The 12,718-nt window shown below is 27.9% G+C and overlaps 1 protein-coding gene across 3 annotated transcripts in view; it reads right to left on the bottom strand.

Annotated features, from left to right (window-relative positions):
• LOC103571570 (nuclear hormone receptor E75) overlaps positions 1-12,718 on the bottom strand; it is a 124,606-nt gene that overhangs the window by 15,432 nt on the left and 96,456 nt on the right. The window contains exon 1 of one of the 3 annotated variants that reach the window (XM_008549774.3): positions 270-679. The exons of the other annotated variants lie outside the window; for them this stretch is intronic. Within the exon in view, the coding sequence (XP_008547996.1) occupies positions 270-588 (319 nt within the window). The 5' untranslated portion in view covers positions 589-679. Of the gene's footprint in view, positions 1-269; positions 680-12,718 lie in introns of those variants that run through there. 3 annotated transcript variants of the gene reach the window in all.

Genomic DNA, 12,718 nt, shown 5'->3' on the forward strand with positions numbered 1-12,718 from the left:
TATACATATATGTAACTCCTCTCTAACGCACGTGTACGCGATCGTATACCAAGAGAAAGGAGTGAAAAAGAGTTTAAGTACTTTCTCCAGTGAACCAGAGTTACAGCATCGTGTATTACAACTTTCTGCTTTCACTCTGTCACGCTCAGTGATTTGTTTTTATTATTTATTGTATTAGACATTCCCACATCTTTTAACCTAGACTTTGACCTTTTTTTTAAATTTAAAATCCATTTGGATAATTTTAAAAAAATTAATTACTCTAGTACCTATATTAAGTTCGGGTTCTGGTCGCGCGGACGAGACAGTCGAGTCCATAGTTGGCATATTAGGAACCACATGTGGAACTTGTGCGATATGATAAGGACTCGACATAGTGACGCTCGATGGCCTGGAGCAGGACTTGCTCGATGCACTGGACATCGGTGACCCCGGGGTAGAGGGCACAAGACTGCCCTGTTGAATGCTACTGTCGGGTGTCAGGATCATCGTTTCATACCACGGCTGCATCGAGTGGTCAAAAGTGCTGTCCACGCGAGTGTCGCCAATTAGTTTCGGAATCATTAAATCCTCAGTATAGAACGTCATTCACAATTTATCATAAATCCTTTTTTTAAGTCACACATGACACTTTAACTAAATTCATATATATGTAAAAAAAAAAAAAAACTAAACACTGCACTTGTTACACAGTATCATAAATAATAATAATTAATAAACAATGAAATTGTTTAATTAAAAATTAAAGTCACTTTAACACATTTATTGTCAAAAAAAAAAAAAATAAACACGTTAGTGTGAGAATGTGTAAAAACGACTGGGCGAATTGAGGAGATAGTGAAAGTGAGTCTTCGCTCGAGGGAGGCTCGCGTTCGTCTGACTGGAGTTTGATGCCAGGCTGTAATGGTTACCTGACTAGCCTGTACACCCTTACTCACGACGACGTGATCGTGTTGATGATGGTGTAGTGGGGAGGGTATACAACAAGTAAAGCAAACGAGAGAACTGGGTATAGTAGGCTTTACTTAAACTTGTGGTGTTGTGAGTTACGTATAGTAGTAAACTACGTCTGCTTGTAGTGTCTACGGCGAAGCTACTAATATGTAAGCAAGCAGAGGGACAGAACAGAGCTACTCGCAGAAGAGTATAGAACCCTCAGTGCTGATCGTATTTTCAATGCTGGAGGTCACTGACAACACCGGGCCCCGACATAACATAAAGATGGCCAATCAAAACCAAGTTAACTTAACATTGGAGTCTTCTGATTGGACGGCTGGTCCCCACCAGCACTGGGGCCTCCTTCCTAGCGACAAGTTCATCGGCCGAAACCTTGACTGAATTACTCGCCGGCAACGGCCAAGGCCAGCTCCTTCTCTACCATGTTCTTTCTTTATTTTTTCTCACACTCTTTGTTCAATTATATTATTATCTTTCTTGCTCACCATCAGCTTATATTAGCTCGCACGTCAACGAATTACTTTTATGACCAAACCCTCTTTATATGTATACTATATATACATATATACTCCTTTATATTATCGCTCTATTCGATATGTGATAATATCGACTACAACGAGATCAAACTCCTAATTTTTTTATTAATTCAAATGTTACGTTTATTTTCTCTCGATCCTTAATTACTGATACAATTTATTTTATAGCTTATATTTATTAAATATATATATAGAATGTGTTTACTAATTATTGGAAAATTTGTTTAAGAATTTAAATTTACTGAAAATAATTTATTATAATTTTCACGACAACCGGCGTCTGATAATTTTTAGATTTTTTTTAAATCGGTAAATCATAAAAAAAAAATATTTAAAAAAATTGCACTTATAGTTTTTGAAATTTTCTACATGTGCATTTTTAAAATTTTTTTTTTTTTTTTAAATTAAGGTGTTTAAAAAAATTCCGAAAATTTTTTATTATCTAGTAACTTTAGAATCATTAAATTTCTAGTTACATTAGCATATTTAATTTGATAGTTTACACAGAATTGACAATAGTAATGTTAAATACTTTTCATTTGATATTTTTTTTTATTTTATATTTTTAAAATACAATTGTATGGTTCGTTAAATGCAATAATTGCATTTTACCGAACATAACACGAGTTCGGTGAACTTCGTAAAAGAGACGTAATTTTATATTTTAAATTATATATATATATATATATATATATATATATATATATATATATATATATATACATATATATATATAATTCGAAATGGAACACCTGCCTATATTAGTCCATTACACATCACTCTTCTATCTTATTATATTTTTTTTATTTAGTTTTATATACATGTGTATATATATGTATATGTATATATGTATGTATGTATGTATATATACATTTGCTGATACGTAAAGTCTCGTGTCCTTCCTTTGCAATTCAACCACGTACGACCGGACGTTGGCTTCCCATAACGGCGAAGGACCGTCGAGTGTCAGAGGCCACAAGAGATCGTCAGGAAGAAAAGTCCTTGAATAGTACAGTGAACTGTCGCGACTTTCATGATGATGATAATTAAAAAATTAAATACGTATGTCAATTATCGAACTTTTTTTTTGCTGTCGCTAAATAAAAAAAAATATATATATATTTATGTATGTGGCAATAAAAATAAAAGTAGAATTTTTTTTATTGATTGAAACAAAAAAATGAACCACCGGAAATATCAAAATTTGATGAGGATGTAATCCTTCCGTTTGAAATTCAATATTTTCAGTAAACTACACAAATTTAGTTTTTTTTTTTTTTTTGTAAACCTCACCTACATTTTTCGTTACCTGAATCTCCAGGTCGGTTAAATATGAGGGTAGGGCTGATGTTGACTTTCGGTGAAGAATTAAAGCTTTAAAGTAAGGGTATATATAAATAGACAGGGAATACACATCATAACAATGTTGAATCCTTCCCTTTTTGTTGAAGAAACTCTTTGAATCTTTGGGGTATAAATTATCTTTGTCGAAAAATCTATGAATGAATTTTAAAAATTTTTATCGTTTTATGAAATAGTTCTATTAATTTTTATTTTATTGTAAAGGGATAGTTATAAAAATTTTTTGAGTAAGAAAATTTAGAATTTACTCAATTTCTCTGCGTTAGAACTTTCTTTTGGTATGGACGTAATATATCACGTATGTGGTTGCAATAAAAAAGTGAAATGAAAGACCCAGTTTTAGACAGGGTACCAATTATTGTTATTTTATGTCTATATAAAATACTACATATATATTTATATATATAGGGAAGAGGGTGGCAAAATGGGGTACCCTCATAAAAAAGGTGCAAAAAAGAGAAATTTTTGCATATTAAATAAATAATTAAATAAAAATTTTTTTGCAAGTAATTTGAATAGAGAAAAATTATATTTTACAGAACTATTGAATACAGAGAGTAAAAAAAAAAATTTTTAATAGTATTTATCACAAATAAATCAATAACATTTTTCGACTGATCCTCGATTTTTGAAAAAGTATAACAAAAAAAATTCAAATTAGGGACAAAAAGGGGTACCCGCGAAATTTAATAAAAAAAAAATTTTATGTTTAAATGGTTTTTAAAAATTCCAAAATCACTTTTGTAAATATAATTGAGCGTTATTTTGAATTTTTTTTATTAAACTTTTTCAAAAATCAATTGCCAGTTGAAAAATATTAATGACTTTTGTTTTATGATAAAAACTATTGAAAATTTATTTTTCTTCTTGGGTATCCAATGATCATATAAAATATAATTTTTCTTCATGTAAATTACTTGCAAAAAAGTTTAAGTTAATCAAATTCATTTAAAATCCAAAATTTTTTTTTTAATCTTTTTTAGGGGGTAGCCCATTTTGCCCGCAAAAATGAATTTTTTTTTTTGACGGTAGCTGGAAATTTTTTCTATTTACTTTGATTATCATAAAAAAAAGATTTAGTGTATTTGAGTCCTCGAAAACTTGGTATTTTCTTAAGTACCCCGTTTTGCCCCTCTCTCCCCTAATGCTCAATTATATTTACAAAAGTAATTTTGCAATTTTCAAAAAGCATTTAAAAACAAAATTTTTTTATAGAATTTTTGGAGTACCCCATTGTGCCCTCTATTCCATTTTGTCCCTTTCTCTCCTATATTACAAAAGATAAAAAAATAATAATAAAAACGACTAATTTAATTAAGAAGTATAAAAAAAAATTTTTTTTTAAAAAACTCATATTATTTATATTTAATTTGATACATAAAATAATAATATTTAATAACTTATAATGTCAAAAATTGAATATTTTTCTTAATGTATGCAGTGAATATGATTTATTTTTTATATATAAGGCTTGGGCTTCTATATATGGAACCCTGATTTAACCATTGAATTAAATGACTTAAAATTTTTTTACAAACTTCAGTTGATATTTTTTTTCAAACAGCATATTAGTTATTAAAATAATAAAAATTAATGTGGAGTATGCACTTTTTTATTTAACCTTGAACCCAGCTATTAAACGTTGATACAAGTGCATTCATATTCAATGGATCAGAATATGATACGAGAGGGATGAGAACAAAGGGGACACGCGACATGCAAAGGAGTCTGTTTTCATTCGGATATATCGTATCCTATGTCTTGTTTTTTATTTTTTTATTGTCTTGAGTAAACGATTTTTTTATATATTTTAACGTCATTATATATTACTAACTAGTAATATGTATTATTCATATTCATTATTAAAAAAAAAAAAAAAGGAAAGAAAAATAAATAAAAATACAGAACACAAAAGAAAAAAACGACAATATGATATTGATTGTATCATGTGTCGTTTGGTTAGAATATTTAATTCTTTACAATATTTATACATATATAATGTATTCTAACCACGTCAATGAAAATTTCCTGAGAATATTTTTTTTTTTATATTTATTGTCATTTTTTTTTTTAAACAATTACTAATGAAATAATAATATTTTGATGATTAAGTACTTAATTAATTTTTTCTTTTTTTTTAGATTTTATAAATTAATATATTCGGCTATAAAAATATTAATTTTGTTATTATACTTGACGGCAATTTATTATTAAAAAAAAAAAATTAATTTCCATAAATTAAATTAAATTAATTTTGGGATGTAAATAATAAGAAGGTGATAAAACCGGTCACTAATTGTTAATTTATTAATATGAGCAATTTATTATTTATATATATATATATATATATATATATATATATATATATATATAAAATAAGTGGGGAATTTGGTTTTTTTCTTTTTAAGTAAAAAGAACATGCCTCACGACGATCAAAGTTCTTTTTGCGTACAATCGCGGTTTTTTTTAAATATCTCATGAAATATGCTGATTAAAGGGAAAAACCATAGGAACAATTTTGTAGGAAATTAAATTATTAACAAAAAAGGTCTCATTCATTTTTTTCATAAAATGTGTATTTGTGAAGATATATTAAAAAAACTATTTTAGATCTTATCAATTGAGAATTTGACGGATTTTGAAAGTTAAAAATAACGTTTTTTCTTAAATATAGATAACTTTGTACCTCGTGACCTATCAATCATTAATTCTTCTTATAGTTTCTATATACTTAAAAAAATGTTATTTTCAAAATTTATAATCCTTAAAACGCTCAATTCATAAGATCTAAAAAGTTTTTTTAAAATATCTTCGTAAATACACATTTTATAAAAAAAATGAATATGACCTTTTTTGTCAAGAATTCAATTTCCTACAAAATTGTTCCTATGACTTTTTCCTTTGATCCGCATATTTCATGAGATATTTAAAAAAAACCGCGATCGTATCGAAAAATAAACTTTGATCGTCCTGAGACACGTGTCCTTTTTACTTAAAAAAAAAAAAAAAAAAACAAATTTCCCATGTATTTTCTCACTAAAAAGAAGCTTTTTATGAGGCGTCTGAAAAAATTTAATTTTTTACGACCACCCTATTGCATATACACTGCAAAAAATTTACACTCCGAATTCATTCCCAATTTTTTACAGTATGTATAATTTATTAATGAATAATGATCATAAAGTGATTAAAGATTCTCGAAAATTCTATAGTCGTGTCTGGTGTAGGTCTTGGTGATAAAACTTACAGCGAGTGTTAGATAATTGTTGACGCATCAAAATTACTTAGCTTCTGTATTCATTTGCCGACGACGATGGCAAAGATACGAGTAGAGTACAATACACTTCCGTAGCAGGCGGTATGGCTAGCTATGGGTGTAACGGTGCGCAATGAACGTCACGCACATGCGTGTGTGATGTCACTGAACCTGCATCGAACGCGCTTTTGTATAAATAAATAAATATATTTGTGTATATGAATACGACACGTATACAGTATATTGTATTTTATCTACAAACATATTTTGATTGTCATATGTGACGTAATAAAAAATCACGTACGAAAATTAAATTAAATTTTTTAACAAAATACTGTTATTAACTTATTTATTTTTAATCGCAAAATTAAATTTACAAATTAGATTTTTTTTTTTTGTAAGAATAATTTAATTGTCTAATTTTAATCACTGATACGAAAGTTAGCCAACATCCAATAATTTTTGGATTTTTTTAAAAACGATAAATTATAAAAAAAAATATTTTTTAAAAATTGCACTTATAGTTTTTTAAATTTTCTACATGCCCATATTTTTTTTTTTTTTTTTGTAATTTATTTGTTGAAAAAAAAAAAATCCAAAAATTATTATCCAAAACTTTTAAAAAAATGAGAAGTCAAAATTTTGACATCAAATTAAAGAAAGTAAAAAAAAAAAATTAATTATAAATTTCATGATTAAATTTATTTTAAGTTATTTTTTAAAACATATTCAGTATAAATAGTGAATCAACTGTATAGAACAGTATATATGTATATATATGTACATAGATAAATGTGAATCGTAGGTCGTTGCGCCTAGCGTCGTTGAACCGCGAAGAGCCTACGTCGAGAGTCTCAATAACTCTTACAAGTACATACGAGAGCAAAAATGAAGATAGAGCTACAAAGCCTCTGCCCGACAATAAAAAGAGTAGAGTGAGAAACAACGTGGGAAGCACGCGAATAATCGAACGTCAAGGTAAGTATATATGTATATGTATGTACATGTGTGTATGTGTGCACAGTATGTTATACACAGTAGTAAGAAGTAGAAGAGAAATGATGCAAAGAAAAAGGAAAGAGTGCAAAAGTTTGTTCCACTAGCCTCGGCCTCGAGATGCCCTGCTCCCCATTGCCACTTTGAGATGCATATAAGTCGATCAATATTTTTAAACTCAATAATCTCATTTAACTGCGTCCACTCTCTTTCGTATCAATATAAACTAACTTTTTTTTTTTATTATTATTTTTAATTAAAATTTTTTTTTAAATAATTAAAATGTTGCTATTAGATGCTCAATATGAGCGATGATTTGAATTATTGACGTTTTATTATTTATTTTGAATGACAAGCTAGTCTAGGTTAATGGGATTAAGGCTAAAATATATGACAGTGGTCCCTTGACTTTTGTACAATTTATTTTTCTTTAGGAATGGGACCCGGTCAATGGGAAAAACAATTAAAAATGGTGACGCTTCTGTATACTCCTTGATACCCGTAGCAGGCTACTGAAAGTCATATTTATTATTTTTTTTTTTTTAAAGAAACTACTTGAAGAGTATGACCAAGGTGTGATTGAATAATAATAGGGGAGTCATTATCCTGTGGCTGGGGTTTATTTATTTAAAGCTACAAGGCGTGGTTTGTCTATTGAGTTTTACTTGTCGACTCTGTATAACCTACAACACCTCTGTCGAAATTTCTAAAAGGGTTAACCATTTTCTACCTCATGATTTCACGGTTTTAAATTTAACTTTAATTCTTTAAACTACGAGTGGTTGAAAATTTGCATTCATAGAAAATAGGAAAAAAGGGCAAAACGGTTCTCTGTTCTATAATGTGCTCCCAAATTTTTTTTTTATTTTTATATTTATTGAGATTCAATAGTTTACTTGCACTAATTAACCAGGATAAGTTAGACCCATGACTAAAATTTGAAAAATTCAAATTTTTACTTAATTCTATTTTTATTAATAATAATATAATATAATAATATTTTTATTAATAAGAAAATGAGAAAAAAATAATTTTTTAAATTTTTATTTTCGACTGTCCAATTTACCCCCGCTGGCTATTTTGCTTTAATGAATTATTTGGCTCCGAAAAAATAAAAAAAATCGTAAAAAATTAATTTTGGAACAGGGCCATCATTCCCCTTTTTAATTTTCCAAGGCCTATAAAATAAATTACTGACACCCTATTTTTGACGTCGATCGTGATAAGGTGTGTCTGTTAGTTTGATAACAAACTAATAAAATTTTTAAGAAGGTCGTCTTAGCCCGCTGCTCTAATTGATATAGCGGCTTCCCAATTAATAAAAAAAAAAATTATACTGAAAAAAATAATCGCTAGCAGCTACCTATTGGCAATAGGTAGCTACTACCGAATATTTTTTAGTAGCCGCTACCGATTATTTTTTGGTAGCCGCTACCAATTATTTTGGTACCAGTTAACTAATTTTCGGTAGCAGCTACCGATTATTTTGGTAACTGTTACCGAAATAATTGGTAGCGGCTACCGAAAAATAATTAGTAGCGGCTACCGAAAAATAATTTGAGGCGGCTATCGAAAAATAATCGGTAGTAGCTACCGATTATGTTTTTCAATGTATGGTTAATAATAAATAAATAAAATAGATGAATTAAAGTTCACTTTTAAGATTTTTTACAATTTGTTGAGGATAAGAAGTATAATGGAAGGTCGAAGCTTTAGTGATAATAATAACTTGTATGTACTTAGTATGAAAAGACGTTGTTAGGTCAAATTCTATGGGGAATGCTCACAAGATTGAGGGAAGACGATCTAGGAAACAAAGGAGGAGTAGGAGGGCGTTACAAAGGGGACCCCAAGTTCCGCGAATATTACGGTACTACATTGCGACGTGGGAGTGTAACAACTGCATCCACATGCACGTGAGCAGCTGCATTCATACACTCGCAATATATAACTTTACTTTGCTAAATACATCCATACATCTATGTATATTTCTATATATATAGATATAAGTATGTATGTATAAAAGAGAGGGATATAAAGAGTTCTTTCCATAGCTGATGGGAGTACGCCGACCCCTTCAACGCCACGCAAACGGTCGATGAACTCTCTCTCTCTTTCATATCATAACTTTTCTCTACTAGAATCAGTCACTCAATCATAGGATACTGATATCATGTGCTGACAATATGATGTCATAATAAACGTCATCATTTTATTTTTTTTTAGTCTTACTTTACTTGTGTTAAATATATATTTTAATATATTGACAATTGTTATTTAAAATTTTTTATTGTCTTTACAACAATTTTTTTTTTTTTTTAACATAAAACTTTTTGACATAAAAAATTTTTACTCCCTCAAGAAAATTTTTCCAGTTATTAGAAAATTTTTGTTTGCAATTCAAATGCAAAATATTTCTCCCGCCAAAAAATCATTTTTTTCTGAGGAAAAAAAATTTGAAATTTTTTTTGTTTTTTTTTTTTTTTTTTTTTTTTTTTCTTCAAAAGACGAGTAGGTCAAAAATTTATATTTCTAAAATTACTCTATATTTATAAATTAATTTTTTAAGAAATTACATTTTGAGTAATTACTGGAATTAAATTTACTATGAAAGTAAAAATAAAAATATTTAATTATTTTAAGCTTGAGCTTGTAATTAAAAATGAAATTAATAATAAATAATTAATTTATTTAAAATAAAATCCTTTGTTGATATTTAAAAAGTAAATAAAATCCGTTAGATGGGTATGAAAAATGAAAATAAATATGAGTAATCAGTTGAATAGATGTGAGGTCAGTCGGTAATTGAATATTATAGATTTAAAAATTCAAAATGAGTATTAAATAGATCAAAGTATTTCCACTTGCCTCAGAGATATGAAATGCAAACTACAATAAGAGAAATGGCATAGATAAAAATAGTAATAATAATGATAACACAGAGAAGTTGAAGAAGAAGAAGAAGAAGCACAGGACGAGATAAAGAGAAGGGAGTTAATCGTTTGAGAGAGGGGAACGCATCCTCGGGGCCGTCCTAACGGTAGGGCGGGTCACTGGACGCGATGCAACTCCGCGAGCTTGCGAGTGCGGCCAAAGACTCTTTTATATTTTATGCACTGAGGTGCAATGCCCTACCTAAGTTTATTGCTCTATACTGCCCTTATACTTCACTGACATTTTTTTTTTAAATTACATATTTGTATTTTGATCAAATTTTTTTTACACAAAACCACGTTAATTTTTTTTGTCATTAGAAAATTGAATGGTCCTGAAGTTAGAAAACAATTAAAAATTTTCGGATTTTTTTTTTTCAAATTTAATTAAAAAAAAAAAAAAACTAAAAATATGCACATGTAAAAAATTTAAAAAACTATAGGTGCAATTTTTCAAAATAATTTTTTTTGTAATTTATCGTTTTTAAAAAAAATTAAAAAATTATTAGACGTCGGCTAGTTGTGATCCTGAAGTTAGCAGACAATTAACAATTTTTGGATTTTTTTTTTCAGATTTAATTTACAAAAAAAAAAAAAAATGCACATATAGAAAATTAAAAAAGCTATAGGTGCAATTTTTCAAAATATTTTTTTCTTTATAATTTATCATTTTATTAAATTTTTATATTATCATTAAAAAAAAAAAATAATAATTTACTTTTTTTTTCATGAACCTCCACAATCTGTTGGAATAAAAATTTTGAATTTTTAGTTTGATAAATTATTTTATAAATTCGGATTTAGATCTTAGATCTAACTTTTTTTTTTGTAAAAAGTAATAATGAAACAGTAAAAAAAAATATATATATATTTATTTTTATTTTATTTTTTTCTGCTCAAAATAAATTAAACTAGATTAATCAATTCTGAGTCTACTGAACTCTTGTAATGGGGTTCGTTGATCCTGCAACTGAGGTGCTCGATGTTCATGACCGAGAGACTGGACTCTTTGCGATTCTTAGGACGATGACCCTGTTAATGCACACCAACAATATATATACAGTATGAGAGAGAAATTTATTAGATATAAAAATAAACCCATTTATTTGAATTTCAAAACAAGTATTTGTATCAAATGCATATCGATATTCACAGTTCATGTAACTATACAGTCATCAATAATTAATAAACTCATATATATTAGTCACTTACATATATTTATAGTACACAAGCACTGGTTCACTATATATTACATAATAAACATCGACTTGACCCAAAATCGAACCGATTGTTTTGTAATTTAATTATAAATAAATTTTATGAAAACAAAATAAATTATCCTCTCAGTCTCTTGCTGATTACATGACCCAGCAAAAAAAAAAATAATAAATAAATAAATGAAAATAAATTTCTTAACGATTACTTCATCAAATCTAACTAGTAATTTAATAGTAGGCTAACGGTTTTCATTTCAAAATAATTATGGTGATAACCTACTGATCGCTGTAACGTGAGTCATTAAAGATATGTATAAACTTTTTTATTTTTTATTATTTTTTTTTTTTTTATTATTATTGTTATTAATTTCTCAATTGTCACACTATATTTGTTTCATTTAAAAGTCGATGAACCTTCAAAACTACTCATAATACTGAGAATACTTTTACGTGTTGATGAGCTCAATGACACCTTGAGTCATAAGTTAAACCATCGTTTATAAAAAACATCACCTACTCGAGAATCCGGGGCAAAATGAGACAAAAAATGTCTCATTTTGCTCTGGATTAAAGAAAAAATTTTTTTTTTAAATAGTTAGTTACAGTTTTTAAACAGGTGGGGCAAGTTAGTCACTCTGAACAGAATCAAAGTACAAATTTTTTTCATTGAAAACTAAAAAAAAAAAATTGATACAAAATTTTAAATTTGCCGCACTTTTGACTGTTCAACTTACCCCATTTACTTCTATGAACTGTAACTAAGAGTTGTAAAATAAAAAAATAAATTTTCCTACTCTGTCTCATTCTGCCCTGGATCGAAGACAAATTTTTTTTTAAATGGTTAGTTACAGCTTTTAAAAAAAGTGGGGCAAGTTGGTCAGTTTGAACAGAGTTCAATTAAAAATTTTCAGTAAAAATTTTTTTGTATTGAAAACTAAAAAAAAATTTAATTCAAAATTTTAAATTTGCCGCGCTTTTGACTGTTCAATTTACCCCATTTACTTTTAAAAACTGTAACTAAAATTTGTAAAACAAAAAATTAATTTTTCCGGTTGAAAAAAAAGATCGGCCCATTTTGCCTCGGTCTTGATGTAAAAAATTGAACTGTTTTTAGTTTAAGTGAAAATATAAAATTTAGTTATTAAAAAGGTTTTTTAGTGTTTTATCATTTAAAAAAAAAAAAATGATATTTACATATTTAAATTTATAATTTTGTTATATATTATATGACAAAACAATTTCCAATGATGAATGTAACTGTACTTAAACAATATGTGAATAAACATACGCGTGGAAGTGTCGAACGTGCGTGCGTAAGAGTGACATGAATGACATAATGACGATGACTGCGTGAGTTGAGTGGCCGTCGACCCTATGATACAAATTATATACTTTGTAGTACATCTATAATTTCATATAATTTAAAAATTTTAAATTTTTTTGTTGACCGTCTGCTCACTA

Source organism: Microplitis demolitor, chromosome 9, assembly GCF_026212275.2.
Source record: "Microplitis demolitor isolate Queensland-Clemson2020A chromosome 9, iyMicDemo2.1a, whole genome shotgun sequence".
Classification (NCBI taxonomy): domain Eukaryota; kingdom Metazoa; phylum Arthropoda; class Insecta; order Hymenoptera; family Braconidae; genus Microplitis; species Microplitis demolitor.